General features: G+C 30.6%; 1 protein-coding gene across 1 annotated transcript in view; it reads right to left on the reverse strand.

The window, feature by feature from the left end:
• Nucleotides 1-1,147: 1,147 nt before the first annotated feature.
• LOC118194454 (RNA polymerase II-associated protein 1) overlaps nt 1,148-26,117 on the reverse strand; it is a 101,958-nt gene continuing 76,988 nt past the window's right edge. The window contains exons 29-33 of the mRNA XM_085818257.1: nt 22,246-22,372; nt 16,990-17,155; nt 16,812-16,896; nt 3,620-3,759; nt 1,148-1,355 (exon numbers count right to left, since the gene is read on the reverse strand). Coding sequence (XP_085674383.1) covers nt 1,221-1,355; nt 3,620-3,759; nt 16,812-16,896; nt 16,990-17,155; nt 22,246-22,372 — 653 coding nt within the window. The 3' untranslated portion in view covers nt 1,148-1,220. The remainder of the gene's footprint in view (nt 1,356-3,619; nt 3,760-16,811; nt 16,897-16,989; nt 17,156-22,245; nt 22,373-26,117) is intronic.

The following is a 26,117-nucleotide window of genomic DNA, read 5'->3' on the forward strand; positions in this document are numbered from 1 at the left end:
CGATCCAAGATCATAATTCTTCAACAACTTACTAGCCTACACTATGGGTGCAAAAAGGACTACCATTTTCTGGGATGTACTTTAACCAATTGCTCACTCATGGTGTAATGTTGATAATGGCACTGAAGTTAAAGAATGCATCATGTAAGCTTTTCTGTGCAATCTATGAAAATGGTGGAAAGGAACATTTACAGACATGATTTGAATAGACCAAACTGGAGCTTAGAGTTTAATTATTATACAGTAAAATCGACAAATGCCTGGTAATTATTTTCTACTTAGTTACATTATCATTGAAAGAAAGAATTTTCTCAGGATTGATGGGAAAACTGTATTTAATCTATTTATACTTACATAATACATTGTTTTATAATCAATTTTAGAAATAATATGAATGTAAATTAAGATCAAATTTAAAAGCCAGCATGGATTTAAATGCATAAAGATTCCCACATAGAAATAGTTACAGAAAAACATATCACAGATGAAAATGAACTAGATGAAAAGATGTAATGTTAAAGTTACTGCTTTATTTTAACAAAAAATTCCATCAAAATTTTATACCTTTTATATATACAAAATTCAAAATGGACAGACTGACAAGCATTTAGGATCTCTTAATTCATCGCAAACCTCTATTGCTCCAATACGTTTTTTGGACAGCTATTTCTTGCAGTTAGATTACATAAAAACTCACTAACTCTAGCTATAAAAAAACTGGCAACAGTAATCATACAAGCATCACATCATTATGAAATAAATATTTAATTTCTTCTGTTATTTTAGTTTTCTAGAAAATACACATTTTATTATGATTTTTTTTTTTTCCATTTTTCCCAAACAGAACAATTTATCTGTAGTTATAACTCAGTCTGACTTATATGCCTTCTTTATGAAATTCTCAATTTTATTCAATATTATGAATTCAATCTCTGGTTTTTATTAAAATCAGTCAATGTATTATAGAAATTCACAAATACTGTTTCCCATTTCATTTTTGGATGATAATTCCTCACTAAAGTTACATTCACAAATAAAACATTTTTACAGCTGCACATATAAAAATTACAGAAAGAGAATTATATTTTTAAAAAATATTATTTACATAATAAAACACATATTCATCATTTAAAAACAAACTAAGGTAGAAATTTTTAGTATATAATATTTATTTACACCATAAATTTACAGAAATTTACATTACACAAAAGCAATTTTTATCATAAATTTACAGGTGCTCCCATGATATTTTTAAGATGCTCATGCTGAGTTGCTGAAAGCTCATTCTGCAAAATGAAACCATGTTCTGCATCCAAATTCACTTCAGAGTATAACAGAACATGCAGTTGTGCATCCTATAAGCAATATAAATATATAATATAAAAAAGTTATCCTTGTAAAATATAACACAATAATTCATAAAATGATTTCACAGACCTTCTTTGCTTACAGAGTTCCACAAATTATAATTTTAAAATTAAAGAGAGATTTTTTTAAATCTAAATTACAAAGGAATATATAAAAGCTAATATAAAATAAGTACTTATTGGGAGGGAATACTTATTTCTTCATAATAGAATAAAACATATTATTATGCTTTTACATTAAAATAATTTCATGCATCTGCAAAGGAAACTTCAATAATCACAAATTTTATAAACTTGTTAAGCAATAGAAGTTTCAAGAAGCTTATGAAGGAACGAACACTTGTTAGCTTTTATCACAGGAATCCAAAGTGGCTAAATACATATCACTAATAAAAAATCATACAGCACAGGTAAATGTTTCCCTTCAGAGCAGAATATACATAGTAGCTTAGAATAAGCAATTATTAATACAAGTGTCCACTTTTTATTATGAAACCTAGCTGATTTGGCCTTGTTTATTATGGAAATTGGAAACAGAGAAGATCAAATTAGTAAAGGGTAGCAAGTTTTCAGTAAATATGAGGCATTAGTAGGAAGATAGAAAAGTTCACCAAACAGCAAAATATCATCAAAAGTACCAATTAACTGAACTGAAAAATTCAAGTCATATTGTATGATATTCACTGATAAATTTTAAGCTAAACAGAGGTGATAAATTTGAGGTGAAGCAGTTGATTTGTTCAGTATATAGTTGAAAGACAAGATCAGCCAACCCACCAATTATGAGCCAGTCACATATTATTATGCAATTTATACTTTCCTCCAAATCTAGTAGATTGCAATTGATGTGGGGGGAATGTAGCAACTCTCTCAGAAATATAATGTAGAGCTTTTGTTTTGACCAGCTCTTATTTATTACTTAACAGATTTATTACTTTCATTTTATTTGTTGATGGATTAATTGCATTTTCTTGCAGATTATCAGTAAAATATCTATATAAATTTACATATATAGCACTGATGGTTTAAAATACCAAAATGAAAAAGCAGTTGATTCCAAATAGTCCCACAGATGCTTTCAAGATGCGTGTTTTTAAAGCTTATGATCAAAGACTGCCTTGTCATCTGACCATAAGGTTTAATATGACATTACATTGAAATCTTAAAGCATAATGTTATTTGTAAACAGGAAAAGTTATAAGCAAATATATATTTTAAATACAAGATCAACCAGAAAGTTTGGCTGATATTCAACCTTAATGATAAGCCATGCTCTGGGCAGCCATTTTTGATTGATGAAGGTATTGTTAAGAGACCATGAATGAGCAAGATCCTTTTTGGACATTAGAAATTGAGTAAAACCTTAATTAAGCTCAAAAAATCGTTTTGGATAATATTCAGAAACTAGGATTGGTCTTTAAATATTCCAGATGGGTGGTTTAAGACTGATATAAGAAACATTTGCATGACTGGGTCATATACACATCTCTGCTTGTTAGGGGGGAAAAAACTGGATTATAAATGGTGATGAAAATAGAATTACCTCTGAAAACATCATTAGAGAAATAAAATACTGTGAACATGGACAATCTGCTCCATAGAACTTTAAATCAAGTCTGAGCCTGAGTAAGAGAATGTTGTGCATATGGTGGGACTTCCAAGGACCAATATATTATCAGCTTTTGAAATCTAATGAAAAGTTCTGTTGGGAGGGATACTGTCAGCAAATGGATGATTTAAACAAAGTAGTAAAAAAAAGGGGGGCTCAGCGATCTGCAATAGGAAGCACATCATACTGCCACACGATAATGCCAGACCACACATTGCTTTGGTGACTCGTCAGAAAATTGCAGAGCTAGGATTGAAAATTCTGCGGTGCTCACTATACTCCCCAGACATAGCTCCTTCTGATTATCACTTGTTTCTCTCCTTGCAAAATGTTTTTGATGGGGAAAATATTAAAAACTGAAGCAGATGTCAGCCAAGCACTCTTTGAGTTCTTCACTTCTAAGGACAAGATATTTTTCAAAAATGGCACCTACAAAATTACCATCATGCTGGCAAGAGGTCACAAGTAACAATGAAAATTATATTGCAAGATAAATATTATTAAAGGCATGAAAATGCATTATTCTCCTTTGCTCTCCAAATGGATAAAACTTTGCAGTAGATCTTACATGAATACAAATAATTAATAGTAAATTTGATATCATTTAACAATGTACATAAACAAGAGCAAAGAAAGCACAAACCTTTTTCGTGGAACATAAAATACTTGACAGAAGGATTTTTTGAGACTTTTTGTTTACATCTTGATTTGCAAATATATAATGATGTATATGGTGAACAGCCATTAAATATATAAGTGGGCATCTTCTATGAGTTAATATACCTGAAAGATTTGAAAGAGAATGAATTAGATTAAGAAAAATGTTATTCATAATAATTTTACATAAGAAATTATAAACTACTAAAAATATAAATGTAATATAAACAAACTTAAAAAACAAAATTTAATAAATGGATATGTCTGGAATTTGGAACTTTCAGTCCAAGAATAAGAATATACATACTACAGAAGAATTCCAATAATACAGGATTAAGGGCTATGAAAATTACATATCATGTCTTCCCAATTTTATTTATATTTTCTTTTTCTAATTTTTACACTTTTTACTAGTTGAACAGAAACAACTACTAAACTATAAATAAATTTACAATATTTAATACAAAACTACTACATATTTTTAATATAATTGTATACACTATGAATGTGATAGGCTTTGTTTTTACTGATTTAGGGGAAATTCTATTATTAGGTCATTTAACAGTTGACTTTTCCAATAAAATAATAAATCGAATAAGGCAGATGTTTACAAAGCATGTTAAACTGGGACACACTGTTTATTCTCAATCCAAATAATAACATTACAAGCAAGGCCAACTACACTATACTAGGCCCTGGCTCAGGAGAAAATATATTGGACAGAAAAAATAAACAATAACAAAATATGAGGCAAGAAAGAACTCTTTTACATAAAAAAAGTATTGAAATTTTAATATAACCAATACCAATTAATTTTAGAATAATATCCATTCTTAAATAGCAATAATAAGTAGACAAGTAAATATGGTTCACAAGCACCTCATCAATATTGTTTTCCTTAAAATGGATCTCTGTGCTATGCCCATGATGTTCTGTTCATTTGCCATAGCATTATTAGCAGTTAAGATAAAGTGTTACATTTGAAATTCTGAATTCATAAAGGGAAGTTTTGCAGTTCTTTATCAAGCTTTTCATTTTCACACCATAAACGTCTTTACAAAATGCTATTGCTAAGAACTTAGCTCTGTTTGTCTTCAATGTAAACATGCTTGCGGAATGAAAACAAAGCAGTAATCAGGAGGTTTGACAATATGTTTAAATTCAAATTTAACACCTGAACTGAGAAAAAGTAAATTCTACATATACATACATAACTGTGTAAACTTAGAACTAATTTTAAATAATGGAATATATATACAAAAGTAAAGATTTATCTAAAATAAAAAAAATTGCAGTGATTCATAATCTGTGCTTACAATAATAAAAAAAAAATAATAAAAAAAAAAAAAAAAAAAAAAAAAAAAAACTGACATGCAATGAGAAAAAAGTGCTAGATAACTTCTTTAATCTTGCCAAAATTTTCAACAGTTAAAATTTTATTTAATTTCCCAAAGTAAAACTTTTTGACCACTCATGCAGTTTTACTCTTAATTTCTTTTTTCACTCTGAAGGAAAACCAAGTGTTTATTTTGAACCTGCCATTCTGACTACATCAAAAAAGTATTTTTTAGTTCTAGTCGTAATCAAAATTGACAGTTCTGGTACTTTCTCAATAGTGGTGAAGTTTGGTATAAAATACAGCCTGAAATAGTAATGACAAACTCTAATGATACATTCAAGGTACATAACCATTTAAAGTACAATTGTTTTATATATATATATGTAATATTAAAAGCACAAAGGAAATGACGGAACACTGTAGATGCGTATTATCCTATATTGATGAGGAAGTAATCTGATTGCGTTGTAAGCAAATGTGTTGACTTCGTAAATTAAACTTGGCAGTAGAAGCGATTTTAATTCCATTTTTATTTCCAATTGATATTTGTGGCCACAATCACTTGGCACTCTAGTCGTGCCTTTCCACAGAAGATTTACATTTTTGATATTGTTCGGATAGAAAGCAAGCCAGAGAAATTACATCTTAGCAGAGCAGAGGCAAAAGCTGAAGTATGTAGTTATGCAAGATGGAGGCACGCGAGGAGAAAAGTTTTGGTTTACAATTCGGTGATTGGTTGTCAAGAGGCATCTGGTATTAACGGTTACGTAAGATCGCATGATTAATCTGAATGACGCAATGCAGATAAGTTATTACGATTTTAGAATAGAGAGGAAGAATTAATGTTTATAGTTATAATTCTGATTCATATATTTTTATCTTACATATTCCCCCCTTCAAAAAGAAAGGCGTAGCGACAGAGAAGCCTTTTTAAAGAGAGAGAGTTAAAGCACTAGCAAATGAAAAAACATAAAAATAAATAAATCATAAAATTTTTGTCCTGTAAAGTATAATTTACAAATATCAATTTTTTTTTTAAATAAATTTTTAATTTTTAGAGTCCTATTGAATTTTTCAGCATTTCAGTCCAAAAGTCTTTTTGTTTGAGAATTCACATAATCATAATTCTTCAGGGAAGGTTCTTGTTATTACAGAATCTCACAAAATAAACTTTTACATAATCATTACTTATAATTAAATGCAATGCACATAAATATTTATGATACTTATTTTTATAGTGATAAATTATAATTTAACATCATAAATAACAGGATTAAGATTTTCAGAATTTATGGTTTCACAGTTATCATCTTTCATTTACAATTCCTGATTTTACCAAACTGGAAGCCTCGCAATACTTCTAAACAAACATATCCATCAATAGGGCTGTCCTCTTGAGCTAACCAGTGTGTTCTCTGCACTGGTGGCCCAGGGTGCCTAGGCAGTTACTTGAAAAGGCCTCCGTTCCTTGCATTAAGGTAACTGGCCTTTGAGAACTGCACTAATACATTCCATAATAAAAAAATATAATAATAATAATATAAAAAATTTACATGCATTCATAAAATGAGAGCCTCCAACATTATCTTGCATGAAGAGGGTAAAAGGAACAACTGTACAGAGGTAATTACAGGCCTCTGTTGAAGGAACCAGTACACCCTCATCATACTATACTTAACACACAATAACCCATAAATTTTAACATGCATTTACCCTAATTTCATATTACTTATCTGTAATAATTTCACTCATTTTTTTACACCTACTTCATTTTTAGAATAATTATAAAATTCGTATTCAAAATTCTCAACAAAATTTCAAAAACATAAAAACTTATCTTAATATCCTTCCCTATGCATAATTTAAATAGCTTAAAATTCGTTACTTAATTTGCTCACACATAATTATGAAAAATTAGAAAAATTAATGAACAAGAATTTCAGATTTTCTCAAAACAAATTGCAGAAATTTTAACCAAAGTTGAAATGAAAACTGTAGAATCCGAAGCACATTAAATAATTTAGTTCCTGAGCTAGATTCACACGAATGTAATAATTTTTGAGCTGTTGAAAAAGCGGAAGTGCAAATAATTTTCTGTCACACATACTTGCGAACACTAACTCAGATCGACCTTGAACCCGCTGTAATGCTTAATTCCTAAACGGTAATTCACTGATGATTTCCTTTTCACTAGGCATTCGAACTTCTCAATTTATCGAGAGATTACTTTCAATCTGTAACCACTATGCGTGATTATTTTTTGAAGCACTTGCAAAACACCACAGCAGAAGAATGATCTGTTATTTTTTTTTAAACACTGAAAAAACAAACTTGATGATTCAACTTCTTTCACATTATCTTGGATTTATCACAAAACGATGATTTGAAGAGCTGAATTAAATTTTCCATTGAGGTTTCAGGCTGCAAGAAACTATCCTTACCGGCTTAATTGTAATATTAAAAGCACAAAGGAAATGACGGAACACTGTAGATGCGTATTATCCTATATTGAAGAGGAAGTAATCTGATTGCGTTGTAAGCAAATGTGTTGACTTCGTAAATTAAACTTGGCAGTAGAAGCGATTTTAATTCCATTTTTATTTCCAATTGATATTTGTGGCTACAATCACTTGGCACTCTAGTTGTGCCTTTCCACAGAAGATTTACATTTCTGATATTGTTGGGATAGAAAGCAAGCCAGTGAAATTACATCTTAGCAGAGCAGAGGCAAAAGCTGAAGTACGTAGTTATGCAAGATGGAGGCACGCGAGGAGAAAAGTTTTAGTTTACAATTCGGTGATTGGTTGTCAAGAGGCATCTGGTATTAACGGTTACGTAAGATCGCATGATTAATCTGAATGACGCAATGCAGATAAATTATTACGATTTTAGAATAGAGAGGAAGAATTAATGTTTATAGTTATAATTCTGATTTATATATTTTTATCTTACATATATATACCGTAATTTCCGGAAGAAACGCCGTGGCATTTACGTGTTTAAAACTTAAATTTTCAGCGGGTGCGGCATTTCTACCCATGCGGCGTTTAGGTGCAGTAAAAATAAAATATTTCCTATGATGGTCATTGTATATAGTTTGGATGGCCTTGTCATTGTGCATAGACTGGTGCTGTTCCCACACAAAAGACCACTCAGTTGCTTTTTGCGAACGTTATTTCGTTTACATTCTTTCCCTTGAACGGACCTACATGCCTTATTCACCCTAAACGAGATCTCAGAACAATAACATTCTTCCCCCTTTCAAATCAACATTCTCATCAGTTTGAATAGTCTCTCTGCTCTGTCATTCGATGAATCTTCCAGGACCCATCCTCTTTCCACCCCTAACTTTTCTGCAATTTTTTTCAAAGGCGGACACGACTCCACCTGCCTCGCAATAACGAACTCTGATGTATTTCCTCTTCAGTATGAATGGATTTTTCTTGGCATTCTGCCAAATACAAATCCCATCAGTTTGGGTACAAGTACTTGTTGGATAGTTTTTAAGTAAGAAGGGAGCGGAAAATTTTTGAAAATGTCTCTAAACGGCATAGAAGCTATAAATTTCTTACCTTTAATTTATTTTTGAGTTATGGTTTCATTTCATGCATTTTTCTTAACTGGTATGTCATATATCGGGACTTAGGTTGAGTTTTTGTATCTATACGGCCCACGATGATGTCACGCGCAATTTAATCTATTGCGGCGTTTACGCTGATGCGGCGTTTGTGTGTAATTTTAATTTTTTTCACGCCATTTTTCTCAAGTGCGGCGTTTACGCTGATGCGGCCTTTCTTCCGGAAATTACGGTATATATAATCGAAATAAAAATTGAAAATCTAACAAGTAATGTGACGTAAGACCTATTTGGTCTTAAAAATTTTTTGTACAAAACGCTGCAAAAATATTAAATAATAGGAAGAAATATTGTAGCGAGCTTGCTAAAAAGTTACCAGGAGCTGTAGCTCCATGAAATAGTTCAACGCAGTATTACTAAAATATTAACATAGAAGTAATTTTTAAAAAATATTAACATGGAAAAGTGAAAAAAACAGCTTACATGCGAAATAAAACTGTTAAAATCGATGTCGGAAAACATGTGAATGCACGAATAAACTAATTTGATCGCTGTGACATGTGAAAAGTTAATACATATAAAAACAGATCGACAGAACAAGTTAAAACAAAATAAAATTAAAAAATAATTAAAACATAAATTGCAAAATTATAATTAAAACATAAATTGCAAAATTACAAAAATTATAAAAATTACAAAGTGGAAAATGGTAAATTAGCCCAATTGGACCTTCAACCAGGCTTTTCAAGGGAAAAATAGTTGAATGTCGAACTAGGCCAAACACAATTACGCGTTTCGCCGAAACAGACAATTGAAGCTCTTGTTTGACGAAAAATTTTTTTTAAAAAATATGAATTGTCCCGAAAAAATCTTTTTGGAGCTTCAATTCTCTGTTCCAATTTCCCGACGCATCCGCAGAAAAACACATTAAGGTGTAAGAAAAAGTAAATGTAACTCCGAGCAAAACAAAATTAAAATCAAAATAAAATAAATAGTGGTCTGCTATTAGTCAAAAATTACAGTAACATACGGGCTGGTCCTGCTAGTTTAAAGAAGAATAAAACACCTTTATAAAGATTATGGTACTGAAATCAAATTAAAATGAAATAAAATACTAATGAAAACAAATGCCATGGGTCTTGCTAGGACCAAGAAAAAGATTATAAGAAACACATAAAACACAAGAAACTTAAAAAACAGACCTGTGACCGTGCCGACCTCTGGATCGCGAAACAGATTTGAAAAAGGGCGTAATCCCCTTTTAAAAATTACTTCTATGTTAATATTTTAGTAATACTGCGTTGAACTATTTCATGGAGCTACAGCTCCTGGTAACTTTTTAGCAAGCTCGCTACAATATTTCTTCCTATTACATACATATATATACATATATATATACTATATATATATTTATTATAAATAATTCCTCTCCCTGGAAGTATTAAATGACAGACTCTTCATTACTTGGCATGAAAAGCATAAAATCCATCTCAGTTTCTTTGTGAAAATCTCACATAAAAAACTTATCTAGATCAAAACATGCTGAATCACAATATTTGGTGCAGTTTGTGGAGTGAAGTTGCAACCTCTCGCATACTTCTTGCACATCTGGGATTCGGCTCCATTACCAGAATACCACAATTTTAATTACTGTATTCTTGCTCTACCAAAACAGCTCAAGGTTAATCTTCACATTTTTCTTACATGTTAAGCGACTTTTGGCAATAGTTATTTTTAGTAACATTTTATTCATAATGACTTTTATATAAATCACCTGAAATCTTTTATTATGTACTCATCATTCAAGAAAAAATATTCATTTTATCAGCAAAATATTACATTCTGAAAATTAGCTCCAATGATTAATAATGCAAGAAACACCACACAATGAAAGACATCCTGAAAATGCTTGCTCAGATTTCAGCAATTTGTGCATGTTATTTAGTAATGAGATATAAAAAAATCCTACTTTTTATTTCAGAATGTAGCAGTTTCATAAATAAAAGCTGCATAAACCACAGCAGTCAAAATGAAAGTTCAAATACTAACTTAAAAATAAATAAATAAATAAATGTTAGATTGTACAAAAGGGGAGAAGTATCCAATATTCTTCATAACACAAATGATTCCATTTTCGCAGCTAACATGAACTAGTAATAAACTTTTGCAAGATAATGACAAATACAAAAGAACATTACATTACTAGTATAATACACAATGAGAGATGACAACCTTTGAGAAAGTTTGTGAACAATAATTAATTGACATTTGATATTGACAATTGAGCATTTCCCAGACTGGAGAAAAGGTATTCAACAACATAAACTGGATATATAACACACATTTTGCACAAGCAAAAGATTAAAAAAAAAAAAAAGATATATTTTCCCATGCCACTGACATATATATTCCATGCCACTGAAAAAGATCAAGTTTTTTGCACATTTTGCTGCAGCCAACTTTTTAAAGCTAACAACTGACCTCTTTGTATACTAATGATAAAATTAATAAATTTTCATGCCATAGTTGTGTATACTTGTCTGTAAATTAGAAGATCAGCACACTAGATCATGGGAACAAAACATTTTAAGAAGTATTCTTGAAAAGTATCATCTATTACGTGTATTAGGTAGCAAGCACTTTCCTAGAAGCATTTACGAATGCAAATGCCATTGGCAGAAAGTGGGGAAAGGGACTAACCTAACCAAATGTAAAAAAAAAAAAAAAAAAAAAAAAAAAAAACAGTGGTTTTAAACTGGCAGCCCCTGAATACACTTAAAATGTATACTTGTTGTATTAATGTGTTTCAACTTTATCAACTGTGTACTTGTTAAAATATAAATAAGCTCAATTATGAATGTTTGCAATAAGAATAATCGCTTTGTTTGGAATATGCTTATTACATGAACAGCTTGTTTTTACTGTTGAAAATTAATTAAAAAAAGAACTCAATTGACCAATGAGCATCTATAATACATGATGGAGATAATTTCTACTTATTTTAACTCTAGAACTACAAACCTTAAGAGAATCAAACACGATCCAGTACCAAATTAGAGAAAGAAATAAAAGAAGTTTCTAATTGTTTACATACAAGCAAACAAAAATACTTTTATTTATATGTTGAAGAAAAGATTAATAAATAAGAGAAAGAGATTAAGTTTTTATTATTTATTCTCAAGTTTTGTCCTGCTTGGAAAATTTTCTCTCAAAACTCAAAAAGTTTTTATAATTTGTTTAATTTTTGTTTAAATCAAAGTAAGCTACTTAACATTTATTTAAAATACTTAAACTATTTTAAATAAATATCAGTCTAAAAATTTTATATATAGTTATCAATATATTTGTATAACAGAATATAACTCAAAGGAACACCTTTTAGGTACCAAACTTTAGATTTCAGATAGAAAATAAATATAAGTTTAAATTCTTTCTCCTTCCTGATGTTATTATTATTTACATATGCTGTAATAAATATTTAGTGAGCAAAATTAAAAATTTATTAAAGTACTTTTTATCTTGTTAATAAAATATTTTCATTCTGTTAAAACAAATTCTGGCCCATGAGCAGTTTTCAGATTGTGCATTCAGGCTGCACATAATTTGAGCTTTGGACTACTGCAGTACAGCATGCAAGAATCGCAATAAATGTACAGAATCATAGCATGAGTGTGCTGCTTGAAGGTTATATTGAATGTTGTTGACTGCTTCAAAAAATTTTCATATTTAATTTAGCATATACAAAATTCTGTAAAGCAATTATTTTAAGTATATTCTATGTTTATGTATAATTTAACAAATATTTATTCAGTGGGAAAGCAATTATATTATTATTATTTATACCTCTGCACATTGCTAGGTTTAAATATATATAAAAAAAGGGGGAGGGAAGGGTATAAGAATGGAGTGAGCAATATATGGTCATTAACAAACAGTACATAACTTGATAACGATATTAGTCGTCAGCAAATGAGCATTTCCAATGACTTCTGCACCAAAAAGTGCTTGCAGTGCTTTAGTGGATAACCTGGATCTAAATTGATATGGGAACTCCTTTCATTTGGTACTCGGTTCATTATTTCATTTTATAAGTTTAATAGTATAGTCAACATAACTTTGTTGTCTCTCATGTTACAATATACAAAAAAAAAAAAAAAAAAAAAGCACTAAAACCATCTATTTATGTACACAATTTGTAACATTGGCCTCTTCCCAAAGACTGAGTACCCTGGGCTCTACAATTTCTGGACAGGAAGCCATACTTACTAAGGCAAATCAATGCAATACTCAAACAATAATTTTAGTAAATAACATAATCATATCCCCAAAAAAATAAGTGAGTGCACAAATTAAAAAAAAAATATGTAATGATTTTAATGCAATTTTACAGATTCAGTTAGTATTTAATAACAACTGAAAAGAATTTGCATTTATTGCTTTTGAAGAGCTTAGTTTGTTTATTAATTTAAAAAAAAGTGAAAGAAAAATTGAAAATGATGCTTTGCCAAATGTCAACAAACTGCGGCATGGAAGATGAAAATATTTTATTTAGACCATTATCAACACATTTCTTTTAAATAGCACAGTTTGTTGATTGAATTTGAAAGACAAACGTATTATGTCTTGCTGAGTGGAGACATATTTTGTTTATATCTCTGAGTTATTTTGTTTATACTTCTGAGATTAAATTTGGAACATAAATACTTATGCTTTGTCCAGTGGTAATGCAAAACTTTTATATTTCTGAGTTCTTAATCAAAATTAGCCCCAAATCTGAAGCAAATTAAAATAATAATAATAAAATGTAATTAAAAAAAGATTTTATTATTATGCCCAAAGGGGTATTTTATTTTAACATTTTGTGGGTTACCTTTATTTATTAAATATCATGTTCTTTGCACTTAAATCATAAAATTCAGTTCAACAGCAATATCAAAAATAATTTTTAAATGAGCATATCTTTGGAATTTCCGATACATAGTCTCACTCGCTGGAGATAAAAATATTCACCCCCCCCCGTACAGTGTTGTCATTGCTCGCTTTGAAATTGTTGAATTTATTAATAAAAATTTCTTTAAAGTTCGCTAATATGAAATAGATAACAAACTTAATTCCAAAATTGAGCTTTCAAATGCCCACATTTAGGTGGAAACGTAAGTTATACAAAATTTGATGGCTCTAGGTACCGTCCTCTTATCACAATACGAGAAACATAAATACATATATGCAGATTCTTCATTATTTAATTTCTTTAAATATAATACAGAACAGTAATATTTGGTGGCAACAGTTTGAAAAGTGAACCAACATTTAAAATTTTTAATTTTTTAGGATTAAAATTTGATGACATATGGATCTGAACGGCAACATCGTTCAGCCTGTTTAGGACTCTGCAAGGACAATCCCAAGGTGACTCTAATTTAGAAGTGAGTCTTTTCTGTCAAATCAGATTCTATAACCACACCTTGTCATCTTCGTAGCATTGATATCCTGTAGCTCTTATATCATATTGGGCCTTCATTTGATAGATTGCCAAGTTGACTTGCTCTCGTGCAAAACTGTGCATCACTTCAAACCATGCCTGGAGATCTTGGATGTAGTCCTCAGGCGATGAAGCCACATCTGAAGACAATGAAACAAGAGATCACAAGGCAGAGAAAGGTCACAACCGAAAAGCATCTGCAATGGCAAGTGGCTGGTAGTCTTGTGAACAAAACACAATGATTGGCCAGTCAGAACAGTGGTAATTTCTTGTTCCTTTGGAAACCACCAATGAGAATATTAGAGATGGTTTGATTAAACCTGTCTACTATGCCATCTGACTCGGGACGTAAAGGTGTCATTTGAGTTTTATCGATGCAGAGTACAGTTCTTTAATTAGAGCCAAGATAAAACTTCTTCCCTGACTAGAATGTAATTGAATAGGTGTTCCAAACATGGAAGTCCAATGCTATCATTACCTCTGCTACCATGACAGCGTCTTGATTACGAATAGGATATACTTCAGGCCATTTGGTAAAGTAATTAATGACAACAACAGGTATTTGTTGCCATCAACAGTTTGTGGCAGAGGTCTCAGGATACATTCAAAAGGCACTCCAACATCATAACAGTGTGGATTCTCTCGGCAGCATTTCTTCAGTCCTTTCTGACCTGCACAGGCGTCACTTTCGCACATCAGCCCTTATATTACTCCAATAGAAGCACTCTTGAACTCTATGCAATGCCTTCATTATTCCGAAGTGGCATCCCGTTTAATTGCTAACTAATTCTTTAAGTAGGTCTGGGATCTTGGAAGCATCATCTGCCATCTTAACATTCTGCAGCTCCTTCAAATGTGGCCTTCAGTTTGCAGTTTGGGTGGTTTCTTGTCACTTCTATTCCATATGAAGGTATTGACTTGTCTGGTTAAATAATCTAGACGAGCAGTCACTTGATCCACTGACTCTTGGATCTGTAGATTATGTGGCGGTGTCTACAAAATGGTTACTGGATTGCCTCAAAATTTATTACTTGCACTGCAGTGCTTTTTAAGTCCTTTACATTTGCCATTCACAGTGCTTTCTGCATTTCAGGATCCTGGATGCCACCGATGAATTACTGCAAGGGCAGTTTCTGTCAGGCATTCTGAAAAGGCAAGACAAGACAGCCTTTCAACATCTCTGGCAAGCTCCTTGAGTGTTTCCATGGGTTACTAATGTTGACAGGATTTTAATTATAGCTTGCTATAATCTTTTAAACATTTTTTTCAAAAGCACAGCTCTAATGCGCTAGATAGAGCTTCAAAGGTCTAGCCTCCGGTTTTTGGGTAGAGTCTGAAGAATATCTGCTGCATCTACTCTCAGTGAAGTGGCAACATCGCAGGCCTTAACTTGAGAAACCCATTCATTCGCATCCATCACTATAGAAAAGTGTGTCTTATACATTTGCCAGGAGACCTTACCATCATATGTAGATAGCTTTAGAGAGGGACGAGAAGGCATGGGTAAAAATTTATAACCATCAGAATTGCTTCCTGCCATCACTATGAATTTCTTTAAGATATCAACTTCCTGGGCAACAGCAAAAACTCTGTCATCAATTTGTTGTTGGAGGGCAAACTCTTTCTTTGATTTGTTGTTGGAGGGCAAAATTCTTTCTTCAATTTGTTGTTCCTCTAGATTTTCACGTTACATTATGGGAAAAAAAAGAATCATATATAAATGCATTAAAACTATCTATCTATGTTCAAACTTCATAACGATATGATATATTGATTGTGATATAAATACACTTGTAAGTTTAGATCATTCACTTTTGCTAATACACGTAGAGTAGTCATGGTATTCAACTTAGAATTTTCAGTAACAATTGTTTTAACACCCATTTGTACATAACAAAATGTACAAAGCAATAATAATTACAAAAAATTTGAAAAAAACCGTCATCTCTGTATAAGAAATATATAAAATAGTCTAATTAAAACATAATTTTTAAGACTTAGATTTTTAAATTAATACTTATTCATATTTCATCACAAATATTCCATTGCAGATAAATACTTAGAGGTTATAAATATTTTTCATTGTTATATGGGGCCCACCAGCGGCTGAGCGGTAAAGTCGCTGAACACTGGTAGTTCGGTCCGAGGTTCGAATCCCGCGAACGGGCTGGCTGCATGGGTGTTTTCGTGGTTTTCCCCATGTGTAACGTGTATACGAGCCAGTTTCCCTTAGAAAGTCCTCCACGAAAGGCATCCCTCCTCTTAGGCAGATAGCCCTAGTGTGCTTTGCCATAATTAAATACACCACACCACCACACCATTGTTATATGTTCCTTCTGTTCAGAACAATAGTTATGATGTGGTAGATTATGTTAGAAGATCTCAAATCTCTTACAACTGTCTATATGACTAAAATGATTAAAGATAACTTTTAGTTATTTAACAATAATTAAACAGCTAATAACTAAAATGTTTTTAATTCCTAAAACTCCAGAAAAAGTAGATTATTACACATTACAATTAAAACTAAAGCATAAAGTTCAGGAAAAGCTTTCAAAATAAAATTATACTGGAACTACATAAAATAAGAAAAGAAAACAAAACAAAATTAAAAAACCAAAAATATTTAATGAAATTAGGTAATCAGTATGTTTATAAATAAATTTAAATATAAGAATATGAAAAACAATTAAAAAACTGTGATAGCTGAAGTTGAAATGAAAGAACAAATGTAAATTAACTCTGATAGCAAATCAAAATTCAGAAAAAGATTCTTTTACCTGATGACAGTACTTTAAAATATGCAACTAAAACTTCAAATTCCATTTCATAAGGCTCTAAGTAATTTTTCAAAGGAACTATCAGCTATGAAACGGGAAAAAAATTTTGTTAATGAAATATGCACAAAGAACATCACAACTTTTCATTACATCAAAATATAGAAATGTAATTATGCACCTTAGATAAAGGTACTCCTAAAAAGCACAGTGCCTGAGAATGATCATTTAATAACAATTTTTTCCATCGACTGGGAAAGCCTTGTTGAAGTGGCAGCAGTAGAAAATTTCCGAACAAATGATCTCCATAAGAAACAGCCTCAAACTGATTTAACACCTCTAAAAACCTATAAAATTTTAAAACAAAATATTAAACAGATTTTGAAATATGATTTACAATTATCTTCAACTAAGTCAGATTCTGAAAGTTAAAGAATTAAAAAAAATATATAAATTTTAGAGTGGCAAATAATGCTAACTCTACCTTGAAAAAAATTAATAATAATAATAACAAAAACACAAGAAAGTAAGAAGTTCAGTTATCAGAGTTTCCTAAATGTAAAAGTTTGACAAGAGAAAATATTTTTAAATCCTTTTCATATTTAAGCCAATATATCAAATATCATTAAGCCAATATATCAAATGATATCTTAATATATCATTAAGCCAATATATCAAATGAAACATAATATACAAACTTTTCTCATTAAGTCTTTTATTTATTTATCTATTTATCTTTCCGTTTTATTTCACTACTTCCAGAACAGAAAGAGTATCCATGAGAAGCAATTTCATATTAATAAAATAGCTGAATTCACAATATTTGAGCCTAACTTGATGTTTCCATCTGAATCTGAAGAATCTGATAACGAAATAGTTAGTTATAAAAATATCTTTATATGTAGTTATCAGGATTTATATTAATTAACCCAATTACTTTATTAATCCACCTATGCATCACTTTTACTTCTGCCTACTCCCACCAGCAAGCAAATTTGTTAAGTATAATAAGCACTGAGTATAGACAGACTTGAGTTTAGACAGACAGCTTTAGGCAGCAATTGTTGACTGCTACTCTATGCTTTCCAGCTTTTGAAGTGAATTTATCTGCTTTAGCAAGTGCCTTTGCTTCATGAATACAGCGTTAGTCAAGGCTAATTAGATGTGTTAATTGGTATTTCACATTTAATTTGACCTAAACATTTGCTCTGAATTTTCCATAAGCAATAGAATTTTGTGTTCTTTTATATTTTTAATTTTGTGTAACTGACGGACTGACATGCTAATAAAAATGTTGTTTTAAACCTTCACTTTTAAGTCTGGATTCCTGCAGCTAAAAGGTATATGGGATAGTAAGTTGTTTAACTGTTTCTATGGTTCTGTAGATTTGGTATTTAAAAGTATTTTAGAAATTTACATGGTATGCTGAGGAAGAACTAGCCATAAAAATGTCAGCAAAAATCTAGAAAACAGAGATTCAATATTAATAAATGCCATGAAAATAAATATTTTATAAAAGTTTACACTGTATTAGTAGAAAAAATTTCATATATAAAAATTTACACACATCTGTACAAATATGGTAGAAGGTAAAAAATTTGCCAGTATGTAAAATCTGCAGAGTCTCTCAAATGTAAGCAATGAAATTCGTATTTAATAGGGTTGTAAAACTATAATTAATAATCATGTTTGCTTTTTACTGGAACAGCGAGTGACAGTGGTGAATTTTCTGGATTTAAAATCTAATAAAGGTTAAAACTAAGGAAATGCTTCTTTATATGAAAGAAATGGTGAAAAATGAACTGAGTTTTAAGAAGGACAAAAAATTTCTTCAAGACTGGTTTCTAGACCATTATCAAATGATTAAAAAAGAAACCATTGACAGTATTTTAAATCCAGTACAAAAAAATTATAAGTCGAGATGAAAAGAAAATTAAACAGATACCATTTCAATCAATTGATCAAACTGGTTTTAGAAGAAAAAAATTGAAATTAAAAAAAAAAAAAAAAAAAAAAAAAAAGAATTAATGTTTAGAATTAATCAACAAATCAATATTTAAAAGATATCAAAAGTAATTCAAATAAATTTTAGGCAATTACATTAAATTTAAACATTTTAATTCCCTCCACACTATTATCCACCCAGATCAATAAATTTGTCTTAAATTTTTGGGCACTGCTAGAAAGAGTTTTGGAATTCTTGACTGTGTACATTTTTATACCTCACCAACATCACCAAACTATGTCCTTTGAAAGCTTCTTTCTTTATACTACAGAAAAGTTATGAGGCAAAATTGGTGAGTAGGGTGAGTGAAATACAAGTGCTATATTAAGAACTTCCAGACATATTTATTGAGCCATATGTGCCAGAGAGAACATTCTCATAGTGGAAGAACCAATTCTCAACTTGTCCATAATTCAGGTCATTTTTGTTGCATAACCTCAAGCAATTACTATAAAATATTATGATAAACATTTTGGTTCCTTTTCTATCTGAAAAGAACACATTTTTTAGTACATTTCCTTGATGAAAGACAAATTAACATCTTGATATCTTCTGATCAACTTCCAATATGCTTTGTTACAGTTTATGTAACTGGCCATGAGAGGATGCAGCTTTTTTTATTTTTAGCTTGTTATATTTTTCTTAACAAGCGGATTTTTAATACAGATGTACTGGCAACCAGAGAAACATGATGAATGTTCTTCTGTAAGCATACAATTGTTGTAAATAACTGTAAATAAAGTTTCTGTGTGAAAACCAAAATGGAAAAGAATTCCAAGCATTCCTGTGGATATTCATCAAGAATGGTAAGTAAAAATCACGTATCAAATGTTGTTAAATGTAAAAAATAAGAATAAAAAAATACAAATACGAAAAAAGATCATAAATTGCAACATGCGTTTTTGGATCTTGGTGAATTTGAATATTTTTACTGGCTTGGTGGTTGTTTTATTTTTGGTTCTTACCTATAACACCATGATACATGTCCAGTCATGATGTCTGGTAAGGAAATATGGGTCACCATGGAATTCCTATTTCAAGTTACAAGATGAATTTATTTGCCTTTCATTCTCTTTCAGTGCAAGTAAGAGAAGAACAAAACTTTTAGATAAAATTTTTGTACAGGTACTAAGATATATTTGTTTCTTTAGTAATCTGGTTAGTGATATTCCAATGATTTTCTTTCATATATCACATTCTTCCAATACTTTTCTCATTTTAGGTTAAATTAGGCTAGATTAGGTTAGATTGCAAAGCACACAAGAGATATCTAAGAGAAGGCATGTATTCATGAAGGACTAATCGAAACTGGTTCATATTCACTTATACATTGGAAAAGCCACTAAAATCAAACATGCAGCCTGCCCATTTGCCTGAGACTGAATCCAAGTCGAATTTACAGTGGTTAGTGGCCTTAACAACACAATCACTGGCAGAGCCCAATTTTGCTCATTGGTGGGATGGTTTGCTTATGACATATCTTCAACACATATGTTATTATTTTTGAATCAGAAAAGCCCTACAATACTTATGATTTACTCAAAGCATCATCTTTAAAGGCATGCCAACAGCCTCAACTGCAGTTTCCCCTTCTTAAAATTCTATGTATACTCCTTATTCATTGTAATCACCTATCATGAAAATCATAGGAACATGTAAATAGAAAAATAAATAAATAAATTATCACCGAGGATGAACTATAGACTGTTGTCACTACTTGTGTGAGAAACCCCAAGTTAATGATGTTTTAGCATGATTCCTAGTTACAAACATGTGCAATGTTGCTATCACAGTTATATTTTGGTAACCTTATATAAGTTTAAAGGTGAAAAAAAATTCAAATAAGATCATAAAAAATTTCAAACTATATCAAACACAAGTTTGAAAAACACAGAAAATAGTTTTCTATTAGTATGTTTTTGAAAATATTCCTTTTGTTTTGCTCTACAGTAATGAATAATAATAACAATTACTTTTACAATTTTTTTTTGTTTATGTACTTGTTTTTATTAATTTTACCTTTTTTTACTTTAAATCTTCTTTTATGAATAAGAAATTGCTAACCCTAAAATTTGCGCTATTTTTGGTCCTAAGCAATGCACATTTCCGATCTTTTAATGCACATATGCACATATTTTGCGACAATGGATACCATTGTTTTGTTAGATTCAATGAAAGAAATTTCACATTTATAATGTTTTACAGCTTCAAGAGCTTCTTTTGACAGTAAGATGGCGGGTTGGGTTATCAGATTTGGTATATTACTGCCGAATTTAGCTATATTTTCAAGTTTCTCATATTTTCTAGATAAAATCTCGATAATAAAAAAAATACAAATTTCTGTCCCTTACATTCACTTGTTACATTACATGTGGAAGAATTTTATTTAACTTAATATGTTCTGACAAATACATACTTAATTCAGATATAGAATCTAAGTTTTTATTTAGATTATTATTTACTTAGATTATTATTATTACTATTTATTTTTATTAGTTTTTATTTATCTAGTTTTTATTTCTTTAATAAAAACTAGAAATTCTTAGAATACTTTCAAGAGTTTTGATACTCAAGTGTTTTGGGATTATAGCAAATATTTAAAATTGTGAATTTCTTTTCTCAATATGGATTTTATGATAATATTTCCAGTAAAACTGGAATTATTTTCTTTTATTAAGTATTGACTGTACAGTGTGCATATCTTTTGAAGAAAAAGTATTTTTCTCTTAAAATAATGCTAATTGCCAAATATGCACCTAAGTACCATATGTGGTAGCCTGTGTAAATCATGTTGTGAATAGGTATGCAACAATGCTCTTGCAAATAAGTTGAACGAATGTAAATCAATCCAGCAATTTTCTCTCCTAGATTTTCAGATACCCTAAGCAATGTGGTGGTGAAGTAAATACTAGCATGGCACTGGCTGACCTCATGAAGATTCCTGTTTTATTAAATTTATATGCAGCACCTGCCAAAAGCATTTTTTGCAATGTTAAAGGAAATTAAGTTTTATTATATCTGTGTAATCTGAAATTAATCTGGTTAAGTCTACTTTGTACTTTTGCATTTATACCATTTTATGTGTTTATTCTAGATTTAATAAAATTATCATTCTTTTCAGGAAGCATTATTTATCATTAAGGTTGTCATCACCTAGTCAGATTCCATGTCAACATTTATGTTTAGTGCTCAGTGATGACTCATTAACAAAAAGGTGCCACAAAGTCAATGCACTACACTTGCAGCTAGAATATTCAGTTTGAAGAACATAAACAAATATCAACAATGCAACAACAGGACAGATCTTAATTGCTCAGTTTTCAGACACAATATAATGCATACATTTTACTATAAATATTTAATGCAAATAAAAGCATAAAATATTAATAAGTCATTTAATATAATCTATAAATATAAAAAGCATATACTTACAAGTTATCATATCCATTTAAATTCTTCCACATTACTTTAGAAAGATCTATTTTTTTAAGGTTTAACAAGAAAGATACAGAACCATGTAGGAGTGACTGAACTTTTTCATTTTGGAAAAGATCTTCATCTAGACATCATAGGGGAAAAACAGAATTAAAAAAAAAAAAAAAAGAGAGAGAGAGAGAAATCTTTCTTTGCATGTACACAGCATATAAATATATTCAAATTTGGCTTTTTTTTTTTTTTTAAAGGAAGTTCTAAAAATTAAACCATTTGAACTTTTTTAACAGTTAACATTCAAGTAACTTTGATATTTTCCCTAAATATGTTACATACATGGTATTAAAAAAATCCCTGATATATGAATCCCAAGCAGCCTATCGGCTTGACCAATCAAAATGAAATTTTAGATATCAATATTTTAAAATATGCATTTGAGACTGTGATGATTTAAAACAATAGAGCCCTCATGGTTACGGTTAGTGAAAAAATTTCAAAACTTTCGAATGACAACACCTACTTTTTTCCTATATAAATTGATCAGCACATTGAGAAATCATAAATGGCATTGGAACTATACACATATGATGGAAATTGCTGACATAAAACATTTGCAAATAAGAGATCAATATCATACTTCATCAGATATGATGAAAATAGCAAGTGTGGGGGCCGCTGTGGATATTATGAATGGATGAGGTGCATTTCTCCATATCTCGCAACATAAACTCCCAAAACTGCATTCATTGAGCTGACAAAAATTCTCACTAAATGGTACTATGACTTTACATGAAGCTTAAGCGACTGCGTGGTGTGGCATTGCAAGCACATTTGATCTCGGTCTGAATGACTTTGGAGAGGTCGCTTCCACAAATATGAAAATGTGCTCCATCTCAAGTGCTTGGTATACAATAATGTTACAGAATTGCATAATTCCAGAACTGCAGCAGTTAACTGTCATTGACATTTTATACATGAAAAAGATGGTGCTCCTCTCCATGTCGCCACCTGTGTTTGGCAAGTGTTACAACAGCACTTTAGAAATACAGTCCTGTAACTTTGCAGCTTCGTGATCATTGCAATTTCCTGAGCTCTCTCCAATGGATTTCTGGTTCTGGGGTTACTTGAAATCTAAGATGTACACATCAAATCCATGAGATTTGTCAGAATTGAAAGATGCCATAAAATATTAAGGTGGCAATATCACAGGTGGAATCCATAAAATATTAAGGATTCCACATGTGATATTGCCAACAATGTCCTGCAATGGCTGCAACAATATTGAATGTCAACAATGTTATGTAATGCATTACTGTGTGCAAAGGTGGGCACATTGAAAACTTGGAATTCCTATAAAAGTTTTTTTCCCTCTTCTCTCTTGTGTTGTCACTGTTTTTTTATAATGATCTTCTTTGTAATTTTCATTATACATGTATTGTTCTAATATCATTTATGATTTTTCAAAGTGATTCATTTGAACAGAAGAAAAAGAAAAAAAAAAAAAGGTGTTGCCATTTGAAAATTTTGAAATCTTTTCACTGTAATCATAACTGGGACAGTATTATTGGTTTAAATCATAAAAATCTCATGTGCATACCTTTAAATAAGAATAAATAAAATTTCATTTTGATTGGTTGAGCAGATAGGTCGTTAGGGGTTCATATAAAGGGGAATTTTTTTTGAGCACTCTGTATATGCATAATTAAAAAATACTTTTTAGAACAAAAATTACAAATGAGTCTTGTAAAATTATTTTTTCTGTTCTCTTTTACTCTGTGTATTTTATAATGAAAACATTTTATAAATGGAACTTTTAATTATTTTTCCAAGCTTCTAAAATTCCAGGGTTCATCCTCTTGACTAGCTAGAGAACTATATGTATCTTCTACATTTTTTCTATAATCTTACAGGAATAATGATATTGCTGTTTTTTACCCTGATAGGAGGATAATATCCCTATCACTAGAAACACTACATAATCTCTCAAATTGTTCTAAAAAATCATCTTTAGAATCTGTTCTATATACATGAAAATTACACTAATCAACAACATTATATAAAAACAAACAAAAAAATCAGTTTCACTTTCTTTTTTTATTCTATCACACTAAATGGTGTGTTTTACCTCCAAAGAAATGGATGGTGGTTGATATTCCAACTAGGTAAACAAGGTAAAATAGGTCCTCAAAACTGCTTCCAAACCAGGCAGAAATTTTGAGTTTACATTACATGCCTCACAGTGAAAGTCATACATGTATATTCAGCAATTTGTGTACAGTAACTTTACATATACATGTCATAGCTGCAAAAACTTAGAGGATCACCTGCCCAAACCCAGGAGTTTCTGCAAGGTTTAGGCGGAGACAGCATTTTAAAAGAACTCAAAATTAATTTAAATTCACTTTATAATGCATTACTCAGTTTATTCATAAGTAGTATCTCCTGTAAGGAATACCTTTATTTCATCCTCTCTGCATTACGGCCGGAAAATTCAGTACAGAAGGCTGCTTTCTATATCCATTACACATGAAAATTTCTGCTTCCTTTTAATATATCTGATTTCAGTCTGGATTACATTGGAAGAAAAGGAATCAGAGAACAAAATGAAAGAGTCATTTTTTAATTAAAATCAAGAAAATATCACTTATTCATGACATTCTGAGGAACTTTGAAATTTCAAGGCTGATCTCGTAACGCTCGGAGTGTTAAGGAACAACTCCGTTGGTCCCAGTCCCTTTGAATAAGGCCTTAATGCATTTTGCTCTTATTAAGAGATACTTTATTTAAGGATCACTAAAAAAAGTTTCAAAAATAAAACAACGGTAGAGAAATAAAAATAGAAATATTTTTCGTTAGTAATCTTCTGATGTTTTAAAGGCAAGTATGTGCTTAGTGAAACATAGTTTTGTGATAAGGGAACAATAAAATGAAAAGTTAATTAAATTTCTTTTCAGTAGGGAAAAAGGGTACAGTACATTGGGAAGAACCAAACTGTGGTGCAATCAAAAGGATATTTCACATACATAAAATTCAAAATCCAGTCATTCTTGCTACAGTTCTCAGTACGGGGAAGAAAATAGTCCTAGCAAGTCATAAGGCAATCTAAACAGGAACCAATGGGAAAGAAAAAGTAGTACGATGACTGGATCCCCTGCCAAGGCACAGGAATCTTACAATGTGAACAGAGTGGAAACTTCTATCATTCTTAGTTCTTGGTAGGAATGGAGAGGAAAAAAAGCGTAGTTTGGGAGTTGTGTGTTATTTTTACATATGCTACCTAGAATGGCTTCAAAGAGGAATATATTAACATTAAAACAAAATGTTGAAGTAATTCATGTAGCAGAAATTGAAAAGCTTAATTTGAGAGATTTGAGGCAGAAATTTCAAATAAGTGAAAAGCAAATAAGTCAAGGGTTAAAGGATAGAGAAGAAATACAAATAAGGTGGATTACTAACTCAAATAAACATTCCAAAACTGCAAAATTTAAAAAAAAATTGAAGCATGTGAAATTGCTATAGTAGTGCTTCAATTAGTTTTGTTCTGTAATAGCAAACAATATTCCTATAAGTGGAGTACGATTTTAAGAAAAGGCAAAAGAAATTTCAAATGTCTGTGACTACAGAATTTCAAAGCATGAAATGGTTAGACAAATTTAAGCAAAGACATAACATTACTTTTAAGACTATTCATGGTAAAGAAAAATGAGTAACTAATACAACGTGTAACAGACTAGATAAAATTGCTAATTGAAATTTGTGAAGGATGTGATGCTATAACTGTGTTATTTAATTGAACTTTGCCTAATAAATTCCTATGCTTCAAAAGAGAAAAGCGCTCTGGTGGCAAGGACACATCTCACCATGCTACTTTG

This window comes from Stegodyphus dumicola, chromosome 6 (genome assembly GCF_044657685.1).
Source record: "Stegodyphus dumicola isolate Sdum_Otavi_A_Nest chromosome 6, ASM4465768v1".
In the NCBI taxonomy this organism is placed as follows: Eukaryota; Metazoa; Arthropoda; class Arachnida; order Araneae; family Eresidae; genus Stegodyphus; species Stegodyphus dumicola.